At 38.9% G+C, this 26,777-nt stretch overlaps 2 protein-coding genes across 5 annotated transcripts in view; one reads left to right on the top strand and one right to left on the bottom strand.

The window, feature by feature from the left end:
• fli1 (Fli-1 proto-oncogene, ETS transcription factor) overlaps positions 1 to 9,342 on the top strand; it is a 32,019-nt gene extending 22,677 nt beyond the window's left edge. For all 4 annotated transcript variants that reach the window (XM_028573843.1, XM_028573845.1, XM_028573846.1 and 1 more), the window contains 4 exons: positions 4,741 to 4,800; positions 5,121 to 5,180; positions 5,942 to 5,989; positions 6,135 to 9,342. In XM_028573843.1, the coding sequence (XP_028429644.1) occupies positions 4,741 to 4,800; positions 5,121 to 5,180; positions 5,942 to 5,989; positions 6,135 to 6,664 (698 nt within the window). In that variant the 3' untranslated portion in view covers positions 6,665 to 9,342. The remainder of the gene's footprint in view (positions 1 to 4,740; positions 4,801 to 5,120; positions 5,181 to 5,941; positions 5,990 to 6,134) is intronic.
• A 5,356-nt stretch (positions 9,343 to 14,698) lies between these two features.
• kcnj1a.1 (potassium inwardly rectifying channel subfamily J member 1a, tandem duplicate 1) lies at positions 14,699 to 15,820 on the bottom strand. Its single transcript, XM_028574593.1, has one exon. The coding sequence runs from the start codon at positions 15,818 to 15,820 to the stop codon at positions 14,699 to 14,701; it is 1,122 nt and encodes a 373-aa protein (XP_028430394.1).
• Positions 15,821 to 26,777: the final 10,957 nt, after the last annotated feature.

The raw sequence follows: 26,777 nt of genomic DNA on the forward strand, positions 1-26,777 counted from the left end.
GGCAGGAATACAGGGTCACTCCCTTCAACAGCATTTCCCTTTCACAAGAGGTGACTTCTATTATGGGCTCCTGTAACACTGACTGTGCCTCTATAGTCGTGTCCTGTGATCCCAGCCAATGAACAGCTTTCAGCTGAGGAAAGCATGCCTCTATAACAGGGTCACTTTTCAAGAATTCGGAAATACAACCAAGTTATGAGATTGATATCCGTCCAATTTAAAACGAATTGTTCTGTTTTGAAATATTTGTACTCACCCTAAAATGATGAAACTTAATAACCACATTAAATATTCCAAAATGTTATTTTCATTCTTTCATTTGCAAAATTAAGTGAAAAGGTGAAACAATATGAAGAAGAAAAAAATCAACATTGGAGTTGGGAGTTAGTGACTCAACAATAAAAGAAGTATAACTTCAGGAAAAGCCTTTATCGACATTGTCTCAGATCAGCATTGCCAGATGTTCAAGTTCATATTGCCTTTCGAGAACAGTCAAATACCATACAGACTCTTTGGGGTAGAGTAAGCATGAGCATGCAGCGGGAGACAACCCTTAATCTGCTCCAGACTCTGTGGTGTAAAATGCAATGTTATGAATAAAAGAGAGCATATAAAACACGGAATGCAGCAGCTATGAAAGGCTGTGTGTGTGTGTGTGTGTGTGTGTGTGTGTGTGTGTGTGTGTGTGTGTGTGTGTGTGTGTGTGTGTATGTAGCTCTCAGTGTTTATCTAAAGTCTATGTCTACTATTTGCCTGTGGATAGGCATGTGTGTGTATGTGGGTGGGTTCCTGCATGTCTTAGTGTAGCATGTGTTACAGCATGTGTTACAGTGTGTATGTTGAAAAGTACATGTGTATTGTTTGTGATAATATCTTGGCGTTAATGTTTGCACATTAGACAGCTTTTTTCCCCTGAGTCTTTTTACCTTTTTCAATTATTAGCTCCTGTTTTTGTCGCTGCTATGACATTTTGGAATTTTATTATTGGCAGCAAGGACACTCATATTCTCCGCTGCACCTCAGTGAATAAGGAAAGATGATGATTCACTTCTGTGAATGTTTTTATTTTGCAGCCAAGTCAAAGTGGCAATACAACTATAAGGGAGCCATTAAGTGTTTAAGCTGTCCTACATTTATGACTTTCAATTGCTTCCCTTTGCATTGCGAAAATAAAAATAAAAATAAAAATGAAAGATGCAATTCTCTCTTTAGAACACAAACAATAACGTTATATAGATAACTTGCATATATGTTTATGTACAGCAGTGTTGCAGTCCCCTGTTGCACTGGACATATTTTTCCAATGCTTCTCTGTTCTGTCACTGTCTCCTTACCTTGTCTAACTCCTGCACTTTGCTATCATTCTCCTCCTCTTATGGGTCCTTCCTCACACAGATGGCTTTTAAAGCACCTGTATTACGGGTATTAAAAAAAGTTTGCCTTGTCTGGGTCTCTCTCCCTGGCTCAGACTCCAGGTTAAAACAGTCCATGACTCGACTTTCTCCCTGTCCTCTTTTTCTCTGTCTATCTTACCCCTCTCTGCTCAGTTGTTCTTTCTCTCCGACTCATGTCTCCCGCTGTCTTTCTACGTCTCTCTGCCTCTCTCTCCCTCTCTGTCTAGCACTCAGGCCTTGTTTTGACTAACTGGTCCTGCAGTCGAAGTCTCCCAGGAGCATGCACCACACCCCAGACCAGAGTGGAAACTGGCTCAAGTCGCAGTCAGAGCGAGGCCTGGAAAAATGAAGGAGAGAGAGGGGGGAGGTTGGGGAAGAGGCAGTTCTGTGTGTTCACATTTGGGTCTGTGTCTCGGTTTGCGTGGCTGGCTCGCCCCGAGTACCCCCGGCCACTTGGGCTTTGTTCAATTTACATCTGCTGCTTCTTCTGCACTTCTGCTTCCCTACCTTTCACTCACTCCAATTAACCCCAACATGAAGTGATTGTATTGGTAAAAACCTTGAATTGTCTCTATTGTTGCCTTGCATGCTGGTAAAAGGAAACTTGTTTTTGAAGCTTCTTATTGTCTGCCAACAGCCACAATAAGGGTGTAGAAAAAATGTGGATGAGTCCATATTACTGGGCATCTCCTCCAGCCCATACCAGACAGTAGCTGGGTTTGCAACCATATTGTTTTCTTTTCAAATTACAAAGATGTGCTTCGTCTGACTTTTTTTCGTCTCTTTCTCTCTTCTTTCTTTTTCAAGCCTTTTTATGCGCTTAGACACTCTGTCTCCATCCTCATCTGTCTGCTTCTCAATAATCTTTCTCTTTCTGTGACTCCCTCACCTTCTCTCTCATCTCTCCTGCATCCATCTCTGCTTCTACCCGACCATCTCCTCTACTGTGTGTAACCCCTCTCTGTACGCAGCCTCTGGAGGTAGCCCCGTTTTGTATTTTTTGGGGTGGTGGAGAATGGATGTAAGGCGGGGGAGGGGCTGGCGGTGAGTAGAGGGGAAAAAAGGGCCAGTAAAACAAAGAGAGGTTGTCTGCAGGCGAGGCAGGCAGGAAACGCAAGTCTCCCAGGACTCTCCCCCAGTTACTGCTCCTTGGCTATCCTGCCGGCCCACACCAGATTGAACCTGACAGGCCTGCTGAGCCACGGCAGCCCGTTTGTTATTTGTCCCTCTTCTCCCTTTTTTTTGTTTCTCTCTATTACACTCTGATTTCTTTCATTCTTTTGATCATATTCTAATTTATTCACTTTTCTTTTGCTTTGTTGAGAGCTCATATCCTTCATTTCACTTCATCCATATGTTTTTGCCCCATCACTTGTATTGACTTGCACTATTAATCATTTGGAATATCCCACTTTTTAGTCACAGAGACCAAAATCGCTCTCACCTGCAAACAGGAATAGGCCCTTTGCTGAAACATCTGGGGTTAAAAGTTAGACATCACGAGGTCCCTGAGCATCAGGAAATTTCCATCGGAAGATTATGAAATGAGTAAAACAATGAAACACTTATGTGGAAGGTTTACAAGGCAAACGTTGCTTTAATAATTAGATAGATAATAATCTAGGATTCATTTGAATTTTATTTAGAAAAACCAAGATGTCAATTTGTCCTGAACCATAGGAGGGCAGTATTGTACAGTGTTTAAAGATGGTCGTACATGAGGTGGCAGCTGATGATGAAAGTTGGTTGTTGTCACTAGATGTTCCTCTGGTGTGGCTGTATGAGATTATATGGGTCAAGATGGCACACAAAGCCGTAGTGTGTATTGTAGTGAAGACATTTATTTGTGTCCGACACGTTAAGTCTGAAAAGCCGCTCTTACAACATGTCATCTTTAAAGTGTGTTTTACAAACCAAATTTATGGACTTTTTTTGAATAATTATCATAAATAAAATATTTAAAGTTCAGGAAAATACAGGGAAATATATTAGTACATTTTCTAGTCTTTTTTTCAATGTTTGATAGCTTATCAGCATGTGAGTTATTTGACTGCCCTGGTTAAAACACAGTTAAGAATAATATGCATACACACATATTAATGTCTGGCAAACACCTACACACTTGAAAGTCTGGGAATAACACACTCAATCACTTCTGAAATGTCAAAACATATTCTAATGATCTATTCAAGTTGATAATAATTTATGCATGTTGTGTGTAAAAACAAATTGCTGTAAGCCATACCTTTTCTATGTTTGAGATGAGGACCTGATGGTCCTTATTAGCCACATAATGCTTCATATTTATTTGCATACTTATTTTACACTGGCCAGTTATTAGTAGTTAGTAATGTGGAGTCTTCTTTGTTGCAGTAGGTGTGAGTGTTGCTCATTCTCCTACATTAAGATTTATGGATTCAAACCGTCAACTTTGATTGTGAATTAGCCTGCTTCTTAAAAATTCAGCCAACACTGATGGGAAATGGGATTGTCTCTTGACCTTCCAACAACTTCCTTCCAAGCAAAAACCTCTGTCATCACTATTACACTATTTCTATCTGCTGCCCTCTGGAGAAACTGCTGACAAATAGATTTGCAGGTCATGATAACACTGTGAATAGTCAATAGTACGTTACACAAAACACAAGCTTATCTAGCTACAATATGTGTCACATTTCCCTGTTTTCTGGCAACTGATTGAACTGTTTCAGCCCGCATAAATATAAACAATTAAGGATGCTGGCCAGGTGCACTGTGAGTGTACCAAGGTGTTTTTGAAACATTGCCAGGGGAAGAATACATCCTCTGTTTTATCTGCTCGTGTCAGATTGAATGATTGTTACTGGAACCGGTCCAGCTTCACACTCAGTCAGGTTTGAACTGGCAGACACACAGCGGAACTCATGGAAACTGGGCCAGTTTGGCTGTTTGTCAAGGTTTCATAAAAGCCGCTTGTGGGTGAGGATGAATATCATGTGCATGTATTGTGTGTGTCTCTGTTATACGTTAATTTGCACCAGTCCCTTTATTTGTGGCCAGAGTGTTGCAAGCTGCTCAACCAACTGTGAAAGATTGTGCCATCTACATTTAAACCATCACAGCGAGCCAAACAAAACCACATTAACATGTCCAGATATCCTGTGAGGAGTATCTAGAACCATGTTTGATAGATTTATTAATGCTATTTGGCACTGGTCTCCCTGTTTTTTGCTGTGACAGTTGCAATCCTGTGATAGGCTAGCACACGATGAGCTGAGACGAGACACTGTTACTGTAGTAACAGACACACAGTTTGATAATAATTCTAAATAACTTTGTCTTCCCTTCTTTCCTCACTCTATGTCAGACCCTTCATATGATGCTGTAAGGCGGACAGGATGGTCAAACAACATGCATAGTGGCAAAGGTGAGGACACAAAAATAATTTTTGACTCAACAATACTTATAAGTATGTATGGCTGTAACCTGATGTGGTGAACTTTATCATCGGGGTACTCTGTGAAGGTTAAACACCCAGATTAAGTCTACATTCCACTAGAAGTAGTTTCAACATCCACAGAGTAGAAATGTGTAGGACAGACTCCTAAAAATTAAAGCTTTTGTTATTAGAGCAGGAACAGACAGTCAAGAGAACTTAGTCCAGCTGCCAACTACTGCCTTATTTACTTTGGCCTTCAAGATGTGTCACATGGTTATCTGTATCACTGATTGCTTCTCTCTCTGCAGGTTCACCGGTGGTTACACAGAATGTAACCAAGTCCACTGAGCAGCCCAGACCTCAGCCAGGTAACAGCTTACCTGGTGTTTTTTATTTATTTATTTTGCAGCATAAGCATGGGATTAAAGCTAATTCACCAGCATGGATATCAGCTTTCCTTTATGCCAATTGGCGCGTTTAAAAAAGTTCTCTTTATGTTGATAGTCAAGACAGTCAAGCATTATTATTCTATCTTCATAAGATAATAGTAAGATTGTAAGATCTCTAAGTATTTGCTTCGTTTACTGTTGGATTGCTATAAATTGGTAGTACCTGAAAGGCCTAATGTGTGAAAGTTAATTGTAAGTAAGCACAAATCAGGGAGAGTAAAGTCGTCAAAGCCTCAGAAAAGTGAAAAACTATTGCTTACAAGTGGTTCAAAAGCAATTTAATAATGGACTGTTTGGAATACAGCCTACCACAAAGCTTTGAGTGTTTACTAGTATGTGTAGTTTTTTTCTTACCTCTCAGCCACACATCTATTAGCGTGTGTAATTGGTTTTCCTAAACAGCTAATTATCTAGAGGAGCACAGTAATCCAAACACACTAATGCAAGAGTTTATCACATTATGCTTTTTCATTTTGTCATTGTTTTGCATTATGTTGATTTATGTACCCAACCTAAAAGGGGACATTATGAGCAAAAGTAATGTGAGTGATCATTAATGATATTATCAGCTGTTGCTCAGTGACGTGCTTATTTTGTCTTCAGTCTTCCATATTAATTAGTTTATTATATTGTCACAGTAATCACTGTGGAGACCAACAATGCCCTCCTTTCGTTCACAGATCCTTACCAGATACTGGGTCCCACCAGTAGTCGCCTAGCCAATCCAGGTAAGATCAAGTCTTTATAATGCAGTTGTGGAAATGTCCTTTTATGCAAGCCTCACTGTATAGATAATAAGTTATGTATGGTTCATAATAAATGCTCTTGGATGAGGTGGCATGTTTGATCACTATTTGTGTATGTATCCATCAGGTTCAGGCCAGATCCAACTGTGGCAGTTCCTCCTGGAGCTCCTGTCTGACAGCGCCAACGCTGGCTGCATCACCTGGGAGGGTACCAACGGGGAGTTTAAGATGACGGACCCAGACGAGGTGGCGCGGCGCTGGGGTGAGCGCAAGAGCAAGCCCAACATGAACTACGACAAGCTGAGCCGTGCACTGCGCTACTACTATGACAAAAATATCATGACCAAGGTGCACGGCAAGCGCTACGCCTACAAGTTTGACTTCCACGGCATCGCTCAGGCGCTCCAGCCGCACCCCACCGAGTCCTCCATGTATAAGTACCCCTCGGACCTAGCGTATGTGCCTTCCTACCACGCCCACCAGCAGAAGGTCAACTTTGTATCCCCACACCCTCCATCCATGCCCGTCACCTCCTCCAATTTCTTTGGACCCACCGCTCCGTACTGGAGCTCGCCCACCGGAGGCATCTACCCCAACCCAAATGTTCCGCGCCACCCTAACACCCATGTGCCATCCCACCTGGGTAGTTATTATTAAACACCCCACCCTGACCATCCACCACCCTCTAAAACCTCTCTTTGCCCACAACAAAGTCCACATTGCTGACCAATGATGGCGAACCAATGAAAACTGAGTTGATTGAGGCATTTGTCCTCTGAAGAAATTTTGCTCCTAAATGAAGGATAATAAAATTAAAGATTTTTTTTTTTAATTATTTGTAAGACTCTATAAACAACTGGATGATATGGTCCAAAATGGAATACTACTTACTTTTACCAGACTAGCAACTATTTGTTAATGCTTTTTGGACGTGTGTCTGAGTTTCCTGTACCTTTCCCATCCTCCTGAAAGCTGCATCTACAGGTGTCTTTTCCAAAACCTCCCCAAACCAAAGCAGGACAGGAAAACAACTTGAGTCTGTCTCCCTCCTCGCCACGCTACAGTACCAGACATGGGCCTATTATTTATGGGTCTCAATCTCAGTACATTATGAACATTACGCTTTAAGCATCTGCCTTTTCTGCTTGTCTACAGTCTTGTTGGGGTTTCTTATTCCCTTCACATCAAGTTTTCTTTTCCCACTGTCTCCGTCTGCTCGTATGTCCATCTGCATCTTTTTATGTGTGTGTGAAGAGTCTTCCGGAATTCGCTGGACAAGGAGGAGCTCTCAATAAGATGGACTTTTCTCAGCACTGAATGAAATTTGGCAACTGGAATATGCCATTCACAATTTTATTTATCCTCCAAACTGGAAGGCTAGAGAAGAGTTAAATGCCAGAGAAGGAAGCGCTGTATGTTTTGCTGACCTGGGTCAACTCATTTACTTAAAATGCTTTTTGTGCGTTGTGTGCGGAGTTCAAGATGGGCATGTGTATAGTTGACTCCACTGTGCTGGGGAAGCTGAGTCAAGATGTAATTGAAGTAATTTGCAACAATAATTCAACCCAGGTCATATGTTTTCAGGGGGCCACACACTAGGCTATTAAATGTTTGCCATGTTGTTGCCTTTCAAGCAAGCCATTACCAGATGTTTTGTTGCTCGACCATGTCAGTATTAATGTGAATGTCTTCTGGTTTGTGAAACGCACGTAAAAGCGATACCCTGCAGCAAAATCAAACTTTGTCAGATGTTTTCGTTTTGTTTAATGAAAAAAAAACTTCTCTGAATCTAAAACATGAAAGTGCCTTTTTTTGCAGATGAGATTATGTAGATGTTATGTAGATGTTAATACAGTAAGACTGTATTTTTTATCCAAAGTGACTTACAGTGTATCTAGTTTTAGTACATTGCATTATGAGAAACTTAACCCTCACAGTGCCTTAACTGCTGTTTTATACCATATGTTTTCAAGTCATTATACACAAAACAGCATTACATCTTAAAAGGCGTAGTAAGATATGTGTTCATCATCTCCATGTCTCACAAGAAATCTGACAATTTTTGATTTTGAAGTGCACTCTGTCAATAACGGCTGCCACGGTGTCTCCTTCCTCCTTGTAGGCCAGTCAGGACCGTATAGGTCAGCACAGAGTGGCTTAGCAGTAAGTCATGTTAATAGACAGTTAAGATGCATTTAACCAGGGCTGGATCCTAGTTTGAGAACAGCAGCATGTGTGTTTGAAAGTTAGTTTCTCACTGATCTAAAGCCCAGCAAAATGCACATGAATCTCAAGTCAGGATTTCATCATCATGTAATAGTATCATGTCAAAACATATCCATCTTCAGGTGTTCAAAACTGTTAATAGCGAAAATATTCCTCTAGAGTAACTGAAAAAGGACACTTGAAAATAAATTACTTGGGACTAAGTAGTTTATCAGAGAACAAAACCAATAAAGTATGACGAGATGAAACAAAGAAATCCTCAGATTCGCAAACGCTGTGCGTTTGTCAGACCTATTTTTTATTATTTTATAAGCATCAGTCAACTAGGCATTAAAGCAACTTACTGTATAAATTATGCAGAGTTATTTTCATATGTGACACAGTATAAAAAGTCAAGAGAATTAATACGAGTTGACCTCGGTCAAAAATGCAAACCTTTTAAGTCCATTTCTGCTAAGTAGTTTGTTCCGCATTTTAAGCGTTTTTTATATCTGTACATTTGGGCAATACATTTTAAAATTTTTTTTTATTGTTATTATTTCTGAAATTTGGTTGTAACATCCTAAGTGTCGTTATGCGCACGAGATCTTTTCTTGTATTCCCAAAACCACAAATGCCTGCTTGAATCATAATCCAACAGCCAGGAATTCTGTATATGCAACATGTGATTATGATGGATCTTTTCCATTGTGAATCATGTTTTATACCAAAAAGCCCTGAAATTGATAGCTTTTCTTGAGCATTAAATCATTTCAGGTATGTTATGCAATACAATACATTCAGTATTACAGTAATATCCAAAACTAGCTTCTCCTGAAAGTTTATAGCTTTAAAAGAACAAAAAGGGAACTTGTCATTTGTAGCATAAAGAAAGTATTGTAATGTACCCTTAACTTCCATGTTTCACAAGCATTATAAATGAAAAGGGATCTGTGCTACTTCATATATGCAATGTATTTTGGACATCAAAAATATATATATATATATATATATGTGTGTATAATTTTACAATTAGCCAATGTATTATTATTATTATTGTCATTCCTGCAATGTATGAAGTGATACCTTTTGAAAAAGGGCTTTTGTATAGGAAAATGTGACAAAATAAATGTTTTTACCTCTCAAGTTATGTTACATTGCCTGCCTGTGGCCTCACCAGATGAAAACAAAGCTGTATTTCTTTTAGTAGCCCCTTTTGAGAAACCATGGTCTGCAAAAGTAGTATAATTATGATTGTGACATTTTGCACAATACTTGTTTCGTTGTGTCAATGTTCTGACAGCTTATTACACATTTACAAAGGGTATTATTCCTGAGCCTAGTTACATTTGTTTATGACTACTGTGCATAACACTTGCATTCTTGTATTTAGCTACAAATATTTATATTTGCAGATAGAAAACAGCTTTTCTGCCCCTTCTTATTTAAGCCAGTTTTGTTTGTTTGTTTGTATCTGCGTCAGGATAAAAACAAAGCATGCATTTTAAAAGATTATTATTATTATTATTATTATTATTATTATTATTATTATTATTATTATTATTATTATTAATAATATGATTATTATTATTACGATTAAGCCATTATGGCAAGTTGTTTGAGCTTTGATATCAGACATCAGGTTCCTCCACTAGTTGGCTCTTTGTCAGTACTAGTTGGACAGTTGTTTGTTCTAGTTGGATATTTTGTTGAACTTGTTAAACAAAATATTTTACTTGTCACTTTTTTTCAGCAACTTGTGGAGCATTTGTCCAACTAGTCACAGCAGAAGCCTTACTAGTAACGCCGGGCAGTGTACTAGCACCAAAGTCCAAACTAGTCCGCTTTTTGCACACTAGTGGTCCTGTGGACCTGTTCAAGTTAACCAATGACATTTTATCTAGTAAACATGAATTGAGTGTATGCAAATGTAGGAGCTACAATTCTCTGCTAGTGAGAACCACAATTGCTAGTGAAGCAATACGCTTTTTTTACCTTACTAGTTAAAAGTGCTCTAAGCGATGTTGGATGGCGTTACTTCTTGTTGACGTTCAAAGTATTTTCAAACAAAGCTCGCTCCTCCCTCCTCATCCTGTTCCCTCCCTTCTGTGCTTCAGCGCAATAACCCCCTGCCCAAATCCTTCTTGTTTGTTATTAGCTGAACACTGGAACACGGTTTGTGTATGTTTGCATGGTCCAGGTTGGACCACTTTGTTTTTGTTGGCGTGTGTGGACCCTAGGCCTTGTTTTTAGGGGACCGTGTGTTTAGGGGACCGGCAGCTCGTGGATAGTGAGGAGATGTTTGTGTATGTGACAACTAGTGAACCTCAAAATAGTTACTACTTAACTAGAGATGTCAAAAAGCCTAATGAGATACATTTTGACTTTATTAGTTAACTAGTGCGGTCCAAAATGTTTACTATTACTATTACTATTTTGAGCTTAGTTAAAGATGCAGTAGGTAAGACTTATAAAACTAACTTTCTGTCATATTTGCTGAAACTGACCTTATGTTCCAGTAGAATAAAGCAGTAAATAAAAAAAGAAATAAAAAAAAGAAGAAAGTCCAGCTCCTCTGGCACCACCTCCAGCCTGTAGTGCGATTTGCAAAAATCCACAGCTCCCTGTTCATTTACACCAATCAGGGCCAGGGGGCGTAACTAACTGCATGTCAATCACTGCTCATGCACAGCATTCATTTTACATTGTGGGGGGAGGGGCTTAGGAGACTGTTTGGCCTCTAGCAGAAAGGGGGGGAGGGACTGAGAAGTTGTTGATGTTCAAATTCTTTGGCTAGGTCCTGAAACTTCATGATCCTACCTACAGCACCTTTAAGTGAAAGCCAAAATGCTTACTAGTAAACTAGTTGAAGCCTCTTTGATTGATCTTACTAGTTAACTAGTGAGCCTCAATATTTTTGCTAGTTAACTAGTGATGTCAAAAAAGTCTACTACACTAGTGAGATACATTTTGACTTTACTAGTTGTAAAGTAGTAGTAGTTAAGTAATGAGGAGGCACAAGGGGCTTTAAGGCTTTCTGTTGGCTCTCCAGTAAGAACTCCCTCTAGCCAAAGTTTAACCCTCTAAAGCCTGAAGAGCTTTCTCTGTTGATATCAGCAGCTCCTTAATACACTAACATGAATCTTTTTTATATTAACCACAATGACAATAATTTTCTGTTTAATAATTCTCTGCTTGACGTATTTTTCCTTTTTGACTTTTCCACAGTAAAACACATATATGCAGTAATTTGTATTTCATGAATCATGATCATAAATTATAGCATTAGGACAAAAATATCAAGAGTACTTAAATTGACATAATTTTACCTCAAACTGCTTTTGTTTGGCTGTTTTGAAATGAATAAGGTTTTTCTGTTTTGATATTTCAAATTTGTGTCTTAATAGCAATATTGGCACAAAGGTATCTCTACAATGCAGTTATTTATTTTCACAGGTCATTACATGTTTGAAGTGGCAGATTTACCATTATAAAGTCAGCTTTAGTATGGGATCAAATGTCATAGGATCAATTCCTGATTGTATGGGATCCTCATTGTGAAATATGGTATATGTAAAGACATACTGTTAGTTCTTTACAGAGACTAAATGATAATTCGGTTGGCCGGTCCTGGATTCAGCGGTGGCGGCCCTGGCTATCTAGTTTAAACACTGACCAGAATCCTTGTCCCGCCTGCTTCATTTGCATGCTCAAAATGTCTACTAGTTAACTAGTAAGGGGTAATTTTGACCTTGCTCATTAACAAGGTACACATATTTGATCTTACTAACTACTAAGGTCCAAAAAGAGTCACTACTTAACTAGTGACACTGACGTTTTCCTCACTAGTTAACTAGTGGAAGACATTTTGTCCTATTAACCCTTGTGTTGTTCTCGGGGCAAATTTAACCCATTTTCAAAGTTTTTTATATCAGAAATATGGGGTTCTTCTTTAACCTAATTGCCAGAAAATAACATAGATGCATTGGGTGTACGTTGTATGGGACCCATACAACATTCCTTGCAGGTAAAATGAATGGCTGTTTTATTCAATTTCATAGCATAATCTTTTTTATAAGTGGTTTTAAAACAGTATCCTGACTCAACTTTGACATAAACCAGTCTATGATCCACTCAACATCCTCTGATCTTTACTATTACTCAAAATAAGTCATAGTTTCTGCCTTTTTTTAAATTCAAAAAGGTGGTATAGTGTTAATAAAATTAGGTTCATTGACCATGAATTAAAAAAAAGTGTTTAAACAAAAGCGCCGAAAACGTCGGAAAAAGTGCCAAAAAAAGTTCATTTTCAGTTTTGAACTGGAAGAACAACAAGTTCATGGTCGACGGGAAGACAACTCAAGGGTAAGAGAACATACACTCAGTTTCTGGTTAATTTGGTACACCTAAAGCTCTTGTACAGTCTTGTACAGCAGTCCTGCAATAAAAAAAAAAAGTAAACTGTTGATATTGATTTGTATTGTACAGTATGTATTGCATTATACTTATAGACATCTTTTTTTCACCCTAATTACCACATATTAATGATGATAGAATTAGCACAGTGTTTTAGCTGATTGTACCTGACAAACTTGCAACTGAGTGTAACCTATTTGAATTCAAAATCATAATTTTCAGTGGGAAGACAAGGGTGGAAGGAAGCTGCACCATAGCTGCTTCTTTTCGAGATGCCAGATTTTTGCTATAATGATCACAAGTTACATTTTATCATTGTAAACAGAGATAAACTCTGTTCACACCCTTTTCCATTCCATCAGGTTTTGAATCAGCAGATCACACAGCCAAAAACTGTGAGCGAGGGAATAGGTGTAAAATCGCTTTAGGGTGGTGTGCTTCAATTTGAAAGTATCCTCAGGATTTGAGTCTTTGCATCATTTCAATCTCTCTCTAAACACAGCTTCAAATGATAGGTGTTTGTGTTGGTCATTTAACAACTGGTGTGTATGCGGAGTGTCTGTTAAATGACAGCTACAGCCGTGCAAAGTGTTCTATTAGTTTGCATGAACCATGTAGACAAAAATACACATCACAGACACATCGAACAGCCAACAAGGGACAATTGTTGACTTGTTTTTTATCGGAATATATCTGTAAGGCATCACCTGCCGCTTAGTCATTCCACATCATTCACCTGAGCCCTGTTTATTACTCTGTCATGTGCTACAGCAGCATACCTGCAGACACAAACATAAGCACATGCAGTTCTTTAGTGAGGTCTTGGTAAGAAAACCTGTTAAAGCATGCAAGCGTACAGTATGTACTGTTCATTTCCTGTTTTCATGTTCAAAGCCTGCAGTCAAAGCAATGGATAACAAGCAATCCCAAACACTTTCACTCTGTTGCGTTTGAATTGCTGTTTACTGTCAAAACTTCTCTTTGTTTACCGATAAAAAGTCATGACAGACGTTGGCACCTCTCATTACCTGCTTTGACCTTTTTGATCACAGTCCTTGTATAACATTCCAGCTTGGTGAAAATAATACGAGGACACAGACTGGTATGCAAAAATGTATTTCAGTGTATTTTTCCCCTGAGATCAAATACAATAAGACTTAACAAAGATTTATTTTCATAAATACAATTTCTTCACTCACAAAGAAAAACACAGCTAGCATACATAATGGACTTTATTTGGGGAAATTCATTTTGATCAGTTAGGGGTTCAGTGCCTTGCTCAAGGGCACCTTGGCAGTGCACAGGAGGTGAAGTGGCACCTCTCCTCTCTACCAGTCCACACTTCGCACCTGCTACCCTCCTGTTATCAAGCCAAGGCCCTACGGACTAAGCTGCTGCCACCCACTTTGAAAAACGTGGCCTGTGAGCCCAACCCTAGCTAGTGCTTCAGTGTTTGAATAGTTAAGCATACTCTATTGGTTTCAAGTGTCTCTTTGTGTACAACAGCCTACAGTAACATGAACTATTGAACGAACGAACAGTGCATTCAAGTGCCTAACAGTTTCACACAGGACGGTACATTTGTTTTGCTGCCTCTCAAACTCAGTAAACCTGATGTATACAAAGCCAAAGGTAAATTAGAACCACTCATCTTCATTTAAAGTAATATCACATGTGTATATTCCATGTAGTAGTAATGGGAAAACCTTTTGTTTATGTTTTTGAATTGTTGTCTCACCATCTTGTATGACCTGGCATCCCTTTTTTTGGAAGCAGACAGTGGCAGTTGTGTGGTTTTACAAACAAATAATTCACAATAAGTGTCCTGACCCACAGACGGTTTTCTTATCTGTGTTAGACACAATACAATAACAAAAAACAAGGCTTTCTTTAGTTCATATTTAAATGCAACAAAATGTGTTGTCTACCATTAGCATAAACCCACCTGCTGCCAGAACCTGTTTGACCTTTCAAGACTTGAGGAGTTTGTCAGTGAGAGGTATGCGCCTCTAACAGTCTTAATTTGTACCAGTCTTAATTTCCACTGTCCATTGCAAAGTATCTATGCTCTCACATCTTGGTTACATTCGGAAGCTCATTAATTTCAATCATATCAAAGCCCTGGTTGTCATGTCCATCTCTGGAGTAGTGATGATGACCCTTGATGTTGTGGAAACATGAGGCACAGTGTGCAGTGGCCACTGGCTCCACCTTGGCGAAGTTGGAGAAATCTACTCGGTACTTGCCCTCCTTGCTTCTGGAGATGATGGGCAAGAAGTTGTAGCCCCACATGATCTCCTGAGGAATAAAGGAGGTCCGGACCTGGCAGGCAGAGCTAGTAGTCTCTGCGGTGCAGTCTAGGAAGACGACCAGCTCAAACTCTTGATTGTGGAGCGTATCTACCGCCATCTCGAAGAAGGGGCTGCTCTTGTCAATGATGTGGTAAAGCGTGAGAGGACAGACAAAGAAGAGGTTGTCCTTCCCGGCGTCCACTATGAAATCAATGTTCACCTGGTCCATGATGATTGTCTCCCCGTCAGCTCTGTTTGTTGTCCTCAGCAGCTTTCCATAGATATGGCTTCCAATCATCAGTGTCTTGCGTAGGTTGGCCACTCTGATTGACAGGGAAAGAAAACCGTTTTTGGGGCTGATGACAGCCATGTCACTGAATGAGATGGTCTTAGCCCTCTTTTTGGGTAAAGAGATTTTGGACAGGATGACTCCACACATGCAGCAGTTGATGATGGCTCCGAATAGGGCCTGGATAATGACAACGGCCACAGCACCTGGGCAAAGATCGGTGAGTGCTCGGACACCATACCCAATAGTTGTCTGGGTTTCAAGGGAGTATAGGAACGCTGTGGTGAGTCCATAGACACCTATAATACATGGACTGTGGTTTGATGGGGGGTTTTGCCACGTCAGGTCTCCATTGTTGAGGGCAATCCAGTACCACAGCAGGCCAAAAATTAACCAGGTGAGGGTGAAGGAGGCAGTGAAGAGGAGGAGGACATAACGCCACCGGATCTCCACAGAGGTGGTCCAGAGGTCAGCGAGGAACGATAAGTGTGTGCTGTACATGATATTTCCGAATTCAATGTTGCAGTGACCATCTTTGGTCACCAGTCTGTTCCTGCGGCATTTTCGCTCTGCCAGCCAGTGCTCGATACGTTTGTTCACAAAGCCAAACATTTTCTACAAGCCCCCAACCTTTAAGAAAATACAACAGGAACAGCATGTAAGTACAGAGTAGAAAACAAATCATTAAGCTGTTGTGTGAAACTACAAGAAGTTAGGATGCACTACTTATGAAAAGCAATTACAATCTGCTCATAGCTGACTTAGCAAAACCGTCACTGCACCTGGGAACCCAGCTGAACGTTTGCAGTCCCTACAATGGCAGACAATGTCCATATATAAATGTACAATACAGTTCCAATAAAATCAGTGTCAAAAATGCTTATTTATTTATTTATTTAACGAGGAATACCTCTTGAGATGTATCATCTCATTTTCAAGAGGGTCCTCGATAGGAATGGACAGTACATAGGACAAGACATTACAGTACAACATACACATTCACTCACATACTAACCTCCCCAACCCCACACCCCTGCCCCAACATCACCAAAATAATCATTACAAAATGTATGAATAGTAATTAAGAACAAAAATATGGAAAACTAAAAATTTGATAACCAAAAAACAATTACACCAGAAAGCAATCAAGTTTTAATTAAAGCATTTACAACAATTGCTTGTTTGCAAATACATGAACAAAGATGTCTTGAAAGATCTCAAAGATGTGATTAATCTTAGTGACCCAGGCAAGCTATTCTAATCGAAGGGAGCTTTAAATTTAAATGAACGCCTGCCACTTTCTTTGAAAATGCGAGGCACATTAAAGGATAAAAATTCAGTGTGTCTTAAACTATAAGTTGCTTGGTAAGGTGTTAAGTATTGGTTCATTATAATAACTTGATAGGGCTTTTTATCACAGTCCCCATCATTTAACCAGTCAGCCAGTCACATGCTGACTGGTTAAAGTGTTTAAGGTCAATCAACCTTAAATACTGTAATGTACTCCAATAAAAAAATAAATAAAAAAGTCAAGATGACACTGCCTGTCTGGTCTCAAATGGTGTAAGAAGGTGGATATGCAAGCACATATTGTGCTGAGGACAAATAATGTATATATGCAGTTGATAGTTTCATTGGAAAGTTGTTCAATTAGGGTAGTTTTAAGAAAACTTATTTCATAATGAAGTCCAGTGAGCACATTTCCAATGTCTGTATACTGTTAGTTTCTTTTCTGTTTTACTGCTTCACGTTTTGCTCCTCTTTGTTACTTAACTGACTCTCACTGAGGACTGCTTATGCACAGTCTCACAAGCAGCTCTCTTCCACTGCAGTTTTAAGCCACACTGAAAGCCTGTAATACTGGTTGGATGCAGCACTGCAGTTAAGACCTGAAGTTAGAAAAAACGTTTCTAATGAAGTGTAACACATAAGTGTTCCAAATAAACCATATTATTTTGGTCACGTGCAAGTGTCTCAACACAATATCAGCTTTGTTTGCTTGGTTTCAATGCTGCAAAAATGAACGTGGCATTGAAATAATTAGGCAAACCCAGCTAGAAGGCCAGCTGCTCACTGACATAACAATCTTTGACTTTATTCAAGCTCTGAGTTCTCATAACTCTGGTGCTTGATGGATAGTAACTGGCAGTATTAGCTATACAGAGGTTTCCAAACAAGCATGGCCTCTGTTCTCGCCAAGTCATGCAAACTACCCATTTGGATCATGGCGTGCTTGTTAGTGAGTGTGAAGTAGAACAAAACGATCAGTACAGCAAGCTCATGTTTTTGTTTTCAACTCATCATGGGTCACATGCAGTTATATTTGCCAAAATGAAATCTGATAATCGCTCTGTGTAGCTTGTTTGCAAATTGTAATCATTTTATTATAAGCAGACCTAGTCATTTCACACCTAATCATTAGGTCAGCATGTTTACATACTTTAAGATAAGTATGCGCTGAAATAATTTCAGGTAGTTAGTATTTAAATTGTATGTTTGGCAAGGTACTAGAGAATAACTACCTTTAGAAATGGAAATGGCCAATGTGAAAAAGTCAGCTCTTAAGGAACATCCACACATAGCTTTAAATCTAAAAGTCTGTCATGAAATGTCATGATTCAGATTCAAAGCATTTCAACCTATCCAGAGTTTGAATCACAGTTTCAAAGTAAATCAAAGATTAGCAATCACTCTACTGTATATGCAAAGGGTCTGTGACAATATATATATATATATATATATATATATATATATATATATATTTTTTTTTATTTTTTTTTTATTTTTTTTACTTTTTCTCCTATTTTTGCTTTGCACAGACATTTTTATCACCTTTTGATCACCTTTAATGCTAGTCATTGACTTACTATATTTAGCCATATTTAGCCACAAAAAAAATAGTCTCGTAGCATGCTTCAGTATAAGTAATAGTGCTGCTTCTGTCTACAGATGATCAAGCGGAAAATAAAAAATGTAAACATGACAGTGAAAGTTCTTTAGTCTTAACTCACCTCTGTAATTTGATGAATAGCAAAGTCCAGCTCGCCCTTCTCTCCTCTCCGTTGGTCTTTCTTGTTCACAGTTGATTGGACAGTGTAGGTGTGTTCGCCTCTAATGCCTGTTGAAGCAACACCTGTGTGCATTTATACTGTCCTGTTTCGCTGCGTAAGAAAGCAATCAGGTGATGTTTATGCCCACACAAACATCAAGTGTCTCTCCACCCCTAAACACACACACACACACACACACACACACACACACACACACAGATACATACACGCACGCACGCACGCACGCATGCACGCACGCACGCACGCACACACACACACACACACACACACACACGCACGCACGCACGCACGCACACACACACACACACACACACACACACTCTGTCTCTGGCTCTAATAGGATGTTTACCCCACAGATGCCTAGCACCAAGGGCCAAGCTGACCTATATCTGCGAAACTCCCAGTCCACCACAGTATAAGAGTGATTATTTTGTGATATTTGAATTTAAGCTTCATCCCAGTTGCACACACTTTGGAAAAAAGGGAATGTTGACAATGTATATGGAAAACCTATATGTACTGCATCTGCTTGGTTCGGTTCTCTGCGGCTCTATGACAAACATATTGTGTGTTGTTATTTACTGTAGACACACAAACCTTTCTTGGCATGTTTTGGGGAAATCTTGTTTTTTTCCAGTTGTTGTCAGAGTTAAGTAGTGACTGTCGGAAGATGTGAGCTGTGAGCTGCAAAGATGATTTGAGTCATTTGGAGGAAGGCACACCACTTCTCATCACCTGATATCAATAATCTGTTACAATAATCATGTAGAATAATGTATGTGTCCTAGAAAAGAGCATATAACTCACATCTGTTTATGTATGTATTCCTTCACTTCTCTGAAAATGATCACCATAAAAATATGTTTAACAAATCCCAGACACAGTGTTGTCACTATGTCTCCAACATCAGTGCTTCAGAGCTCAGCACGGCACATGTCTTCCTCCAAGCAACAAACATTTACTATTTCTTACCCACAACCACAGAGCTGTGTTGTGATTAATTGTAGGGATCATTTAACATAAATAGGTGATGGAGTGAGACAACAGAAGCTGCAGAGATGAAAAAAGAAGATGCTTTAGATCCAAACATATAGCTTTCCTGGGTCAGCCAGGAACCAAATCAGTTCACGAGTCCAAGATGTTCTGAATGCTCAGGGGAGACAAATTGTGAATTGTGATGGGGAGTCATTTTTCACCTCTTTTAAGTTTTTTTATTCAAGAGGTGATTTGCCCATGTGTTTAAACAACACCTTAGTTTTTATTCCTTTTATATCAGACAAATGGCCTGTAAATAGCCACCAGACCACATAGATGCACTGATTGTTAGCCTGGTTTACCAACTTAAAAGCTGAGGCAGCTGCATTTGATTGATGGCAATGCAATTTGAAACTATTACTGCTGCTGGTTAATAAATGTCCCCCCATAAGTCCCACCAGAAAGCAGCACTGAAGAAGACCATCAGCAATTTCAACATAACTTATTATCAGGGGCAGAGCTGGGGTGTGGGTGGGGGGGTTGGCTTATGGGGCTCCAGCTCAAATGTTTTTAGGATTTTAAAATTCCTTTGTTTTTGTTTTGTTTGTGTGTCATTTTCCTTAGTCTTTCTGACTGGACTGGCAAATCAACAGAGCAAACACCCTGTTACTGGGAAAACATATCGCCTTTCATTCTGTGAACTAAACCTATTTTTAGCAGAGTTCACAGAGTTACAATTAGTAATGTTTACGCAAAATTCCTACACTGCCTAAGTTATGTAAAAAACAAACATTAGACAATTGTTTGCCTCTTTTTAGGTGGCAGTAGTATAATCCTCAACATTTGTTTTAGTTCTGAATGACAAAAACAGTTTGAGAACCAATTATAATAATCACAATTACCATCTGTTTAGCCACATATTTACACAAATAAGCACAGTTTTTTTTTTCATCTCTATTATGTTGTTTGATAATATATAAGTCATGAACTTTACACAAAGGTAAACTTGGAATTATATATTTTTTACCACTTGGGGGAATCAGAAACAATTTGTGAATTATGATCTCCACCTCCTAAAGATGGAGATGATCATTTAAATGTTACTTTTAAAAACAGTAACTCAATGTTTCTTGGGGGAGTTTGTGAGAATGATGTACTGTATTAGAATGGGTCAGAAAGTTTAAGAAAAAAAAATCTATGGATGGTAATGATATGTCACTCATTAAAGAAGTAATTGAATATGTTCTCAAACCATTTACTTATATATGTAACAAATCTTTTGAAACTGGTACTTTTCCTGATAAAATGAAAATAGCTGAAGTGGTTCCAATTAATAAATATTGGTGACAAGCATATTGTTGCAAATTATAGCTATTATACCTGTGTCTTTACTACCTCAATTTTCTAAAATACTTAATAATCAGACTTGATGACATCAAGAAATATAGTGATCACCAATATGGGTTTAGGAGCAATAGATCAACATATTTAGCAGTGATGGAATTTATTGAAAATATAGCAACAGCAGTAGATAAGAAACAGTACTCTCTCGGTGTGTTTATTGATTTACATAAAGCTTTTGATACAATTGAGTATTCTTTACTTTTTCAGAAATGTGAACTTTACGGTATAAGAAGCAAAACATTGGATAAGAAGTTTTTTAAATTAGATTTTAGACGAGTAACCTGTGGTGTTCCACAAGGGTCGGAATTGGAACCTAAGTTACACCAGACTATTCCTTTTTTTGTTTAGCTACGGTGGCAAATTGTGGGAAACAATTGTTTCTTTCATGTATGTTAACCGAAATAAAATAATTAATCATGATGATCATCATCATCATCATCATCATCATCATCATCATCATCATCATCATCATCATCATCATCATCATCAACAACAACACTGACATATTACCATAGTTGCTCAGTTCCACATCCAGCAGATACGGAGCAACATTATCATTCTTTTGGAGTCATATTTATTGTCATTTGACAATGTAAGTCGAGTATTTACTCTTCTTTTATCTCTGATTTTCGTCCCCATCAACTCATAAGGGTAATATCTCGCTCTTTAGCTGCTAAATACTCCACTATATTCACCTGTTGCTAAATTTGTCTGTCTGCTATTTTGTGCTGCGGGTAGTTTATCGGAGCTCTTTCACTGATAACAGCTGCCGGCTGCGGCCCAAAACGGCGTTGATGAGAGCAGGGAGACTGCCTTGAAGTGAATTAGGCAATGGTTATGGTTAAGGTTAAGGTTATGGTTAGGGTTAGGGTTAGGTTTAGGGTTAGGTGCCTTGGAGGCAGCAGTCGCAGCCTCCAAGGCACCATTGAGCTGTAATGTTGCAGGCTAGAAAACCAAAACAATGAGCAGAAAGACACTCTAAAGCTCCTTGGAGCTGAGAGGAATTTCAGAATCATATGATAATTGTTGGTGGTTTATCACTCAGAGCGAACCCTTTCACATGCAAGTATTCATGTGTGCCATTGTTTGAATTAAAATATTTATTGTTGCTGAAAAAAAGATTTTATTATACCACTGTTAAATTCTGCAAAGTCACAGAGTCACACACAAAATAGCAGTCAACATTTATTAGATGAAAACAAAGAATTTAATTACGTCTACCAATACATGATATACACTTCAGGTTAGTGGGAAAGAGCGAATTCAAAAGTCAGAGCCATATACATAGCGTATACATTGAACAGTGTGCCAGTGTGTCCAAAAACAATATTGATTTTGTTGTTACCTGGCGCACAGGCCCTTATTGTGCTGTGGGTTCCAGCCCCTCAAATCAGCAGTGGGAGAAGTTAGAAAAAGCCACTTTTACAATAGTTTTTATTAGCAGTCAATTGATGATTTCAATTGACAACACAGGGAAATCAAGACCAGAGATCTCATTTTAAGTCTGTTTACACTTGACAGAGGTCTCCTTTTGCAGATGTTGAACATTCAACATGTTGTCATGGCCCTTTAAGGCTCATATCCTGTCTCACTAATGCACATTTGTGGCAGCCTTAGCCTGAGCCACGATTGCAACTATAACTTAAACACTTGCACACTACTTAGTCTGTTAGTAGTTATGTGAAAGAATTCAACGATTTGATTTGGCTATTATTTATTAAAGGAACCCATTGCTATTGAACCCATTCTATTTTAGAATTTGTTTTTTAAAGACTTCAGTTGCAAACCACATCTAACTATTTCAAAAAAAGCGAAAAAAAACAAAACATTCCACTGCAGTCAGAATTAATTTTGAAATGTAACATTGAGCATCAGGCTTATTGTTAAGTTTTTAATTAGTGTTCCAGGCGTGCTTTGCAACACATGACATTTGCTATGTGGCTTCATATTCTATGAATTGCTTCGGTTGAACTGAATAGATCTATACATGGGGATGATGGTAGTGCGTGCGTGGGGAAGCAGAATGTGTGTGTGTTCAGGGATATGAGGGGGACGTACAATGATGGCAGCCATTTTGCTGGGTCATCAGGTCACTGAGCATTCATATTACATATACATCATTCTCTGAGTAAAAATGGCAAAGTGCTTAATGCCAAGCATTTCAATAACAAGCTGTGCAATGTGCTTGTGAAGCATTTGCCTCTTGCGATGATACAAACATATGCTGCAGAGTATTTCTCAGCCGATGCCAATGCCCGTCGCTGCCTTAAAGTCAGCATGCATTTGTGCAATACCACCTTATGTGGACAATTATGAGATGTAGGCATGCAGAAAAAAAGCACAGATCTGTGCATCCAGTATTGATTTCTTTGGGTACAATGTGCATAACAGTGGAAGCATTAGGACTTGGGCTGTCAGGCCTGAATGAGAAGCCTGGTCAACGAGGTTTGTAGAGATTTTCCACTACAGGACAGTCCACCTACTATTGGGCTTCATCAAAACTAATGGAATTGTGTATGTTTTTACCATGCCATACTTCATCCCTTCATAACCACGGTTGATCTCTAACACTGTCATAACCTATTTCAGCTTCACAAGCAGATGTGTGATTGCAGTATGTACAGTAGGCAATGAAGTGTAAGATGTAATGCATGGCATAAACATTAAAGGGCAGCTATGTCAGATGTGTTCTGCAGGGCTGCAGGGCAATCAGTTATAGTTATTTGTTTCTTTAAGAGCAGGTGTGATTCTATGTGCACTGTGGACATGTGTAGAGATAAAGGGACACGTAAAAACCTCGGGATTCATGACCAAGAATGCAAACTAAAAAAAATGTATTTAAACTTAAAACAAAAAGTAAGGAAATTTGTGTTGGTGGATTATTTCTCTGTGGTAACAGTGCTTTTTGGTGTGACCAGTGTGTGTGACCAGGCTGGTGACCAGCATGAGGATGAGGTGCCAGGCTGTTGTGGCTGTGTATGGTTCTTCCGCACGCTACTGAGGCTCCAGTTTGTGAAATTAATAAATTGTTAAATTGCCAATATGTCTTGTTTCTTCAAACTTCAATCATCCAATCCACCAAACACCAAGCGAGTCAATGGCAGAATAAACTGTTTGACATTGGCAGAGAAGATTTGGCAAATTTTTCAAGAGCGCAACCCACATACTATGCGCTGCTGCTCATCCCACAAATGCATGTTCCTTACAAATGCGGCACCATTTGAAAGGGAACTAAACAGGTTTTCCAACGCTAAAACATTTATTACCAAAAAGCTTTGTTACCACAGAGAAATAATCCACCAAACACAAATTTCCTTACTTTTTGTTTTAAGTTTATATATTGTTTTCCTAAACAAACAACCTGGATTTAATGTTGATGTACTGTTTGGCATGACTTTATATGATATTAATTAACTGTAGGTGTGTAAACTCCATGTAGAGGGTCTTTGGGGAGTGCCCCTTCCTCTGCTGAATCAATCAGCAATTTGGAGGTTTCCACGGTCACAGGGGCATTACACATGTATTTTTGTCCTCAACTCAATATTCTCAAGTCACACTATGATATTGTCTTTCTTCTTTCTGCCATACAGCCCACCTCTCAAAGGACTTCTGCCTGATTTAGCAGCCACTTAGCCTGAATAAGCAACAATGAAGGGGAAAGTAAATATGAAACCCTTTTTATAAGCTCAAAATCACCTCTCTCAGTCGCTCAATTCACCTCGCTGCTCTGCTTGGCATGGTCATGTGTGGAATGAGCTTCAAAACAGTTATGTAAGATGTAAAGTGACACCCAGCGACAAAATCCACAAGAGAACACTGACCTATTGTTCTATTCGAGGGATTATACCTTTGGGGATACATTCAGCAACAATATCACAATTCATGTATTTATACTTCTTTTATGGCTGCTTCCTGTGTGTGTGTGTGTTTGTGTGTCTAAAAAAATTTATAAAAACATGGTGTTACAAAGACCAATCTCTGCTTTGCAGTGGTTAAAATGACGGCCTGACAGCACTTGACTGAATATTGAAAAAACACAGAGTGACAAGAGAAGGTGTCTCTAAAGTTGTTTATTAAGACGCTCACATGAATGTCTTGGAGCTGGGTAGCAGAGATCTTTCTGTCTGCAGGGATGCTCAGAAGGTATACAAGACTTTGTCTCTCATTAAGAACTCAATCTGACAGCAGTTCCCTGCAGACTATATGTTTTTAACACACAGCCATTAGAGGAGGAGGTTGCCCTAAAGCATGGATGTCAAAGCTTTTTGACATTGATGGACTGAAGCATATGGAAGAATGGGCCAGTGGGCAACAGACTGAAAAAGTCAAGTGGACTATTTCATTTTATAAACAGGGATTCCAAGAATTGACATCTTCATAGTGTTGGAATGTTTCCCCAAATGATAGCTTTGATAATTTAATTAGGTAGAATATTAGTCACACATGCAATTGGACTGTTAAACTCAAATAAACATGCGCTTGCCATAAACATTAATTAAGGAAGTAGAAAATAAATAAATAATAATAATCTGTGGTCTGTGAATATATACCGCTAAGTCTTCTATTCATAGAGCAGAGCAAATCAACCCACATGGTCACACACAAGACTTGGAATAAGCTGCAAATGTTTGCAAGTGATGACAACAAAGCAAGATTAATTCAATTTTGAGTTTTAAGATTGAGGGAGCAACTCTAAGCATTCACCAATTGTATCAGCCACTTATTACATGTAGCTATTACAGAGAGAGACCAACAGAGAAATGCTGCATGCTTCAACCTGCTTCAGACGGTCAGTAACTGATGGATTGTGAACAATAAAAAGCAGCAATCTGCTGTTTCATTATTACAGCTTGTAAACCATTGCAAATGTCTCAGATCTGGCATATGCTACACTGTAAGAGTGCACAATTCCAGAGTAGCAAAGATTCAAGGATGCCCCCAAGATAGTTGTAACAGCTAAACGTCTTCCAAGCGCAGAGCCTCGGCCAGTGATTGTGTTTACAGTTTTTTCCAACTATGTCTCCTTTTTTCAAAACTCTACACACAATTCCTAAAACTGCACACACAAAATGCTAAATGCCCCACATCTCCTTCAAGATGAAACACTGCATTCAAAATACCATAAGCACATCTCAAAATGAAGCATTTGCATCAAATGGCAAACACTTTTTTCATAATAGTAAATTTTTGGATATACCATGTACACACTGTTGTTCTAAATCTAAGGCTCTTTTGTCTTTCCTAGGCTTATATCTACATTTACAATGTTCTAGAGTGAAAGTAAATCTGCTGAAAGTGGTTGAAAAGTGCACCTGTAAAAAACAATGTAATTTTACAGTAAAACAGAAAATATTTATTGGGCAAAACATCACGTTAGTAAGAGTAGCACAGTGTTGTACTGTATACATGAGCATGAAACAAGAAAACAAAAGTATAAACATATGTAAACCAAAGATATCATTTTTAGAATAAAGAATATGTGTGTGTGTGTGTGTGTGTGTGTGTGTGTGTGTGTGTGTGTGTGTGTGTGTGTGTGTGTGTGCGTGCTTGTGTGTCGGGGCAGGGGGGTGTGTGTGGGGGGGGGACAGAATTGTATGCACTTTGTGCAGAACAAAGTCTGATTGATTAGTAATGCTGAAACCTTTGACCTTTGTATAGGCCTATACTAAAGCAATGATTGGTTAGTGTTCAGTTATGACATAATGTGTTTGCAAATGTGAGGAGTGTGTGTGTGCCCTGGTAAATAAGTGTAGCATTTTGATTGGTTGTGTTTAGAAATGGATAGCAAGTCACTTCCTGTTAGATTTTTGTGTCTTAGGTAGAGAATTGTGTATAATGTTTTGAAAAAAGTGTTTTATGCAATTGAAAGCTTAGTGAAAGGCTGAGAAATAGCTTATGGTTTTGGAGATTTGCTGTGTAGTTTTGCACTTTGAGTGAGAGGTTTCCAAAATCGTGTGACATGAAAAGATTTTGTGTGTAAGCAGTTGGAAAAAACTGTAATCACTTATTGCTATACCTCTGTCCTCCACATGGTGTCACCGTGTCTAGACTGTGTAGTGATGTTCAGGCCAGGATCAGACACACACTGTTCGACCAAATCATAATATAGAATATAAACA

The sequence above is a fragment of the Perca flavescens genome, chromosome 3, assembly GCF_004354835.1.
Source record: "Perca flavescens isolate YP-PL-M2 chromosome 3, PFLA_1.0, whole genome shotgun sequence".
Lineage (NCBI taxonomy): Eukaryota > Metazoa > Chordata > Actinopteri > Perciformes > Percidae > Perca > Perca flavescens.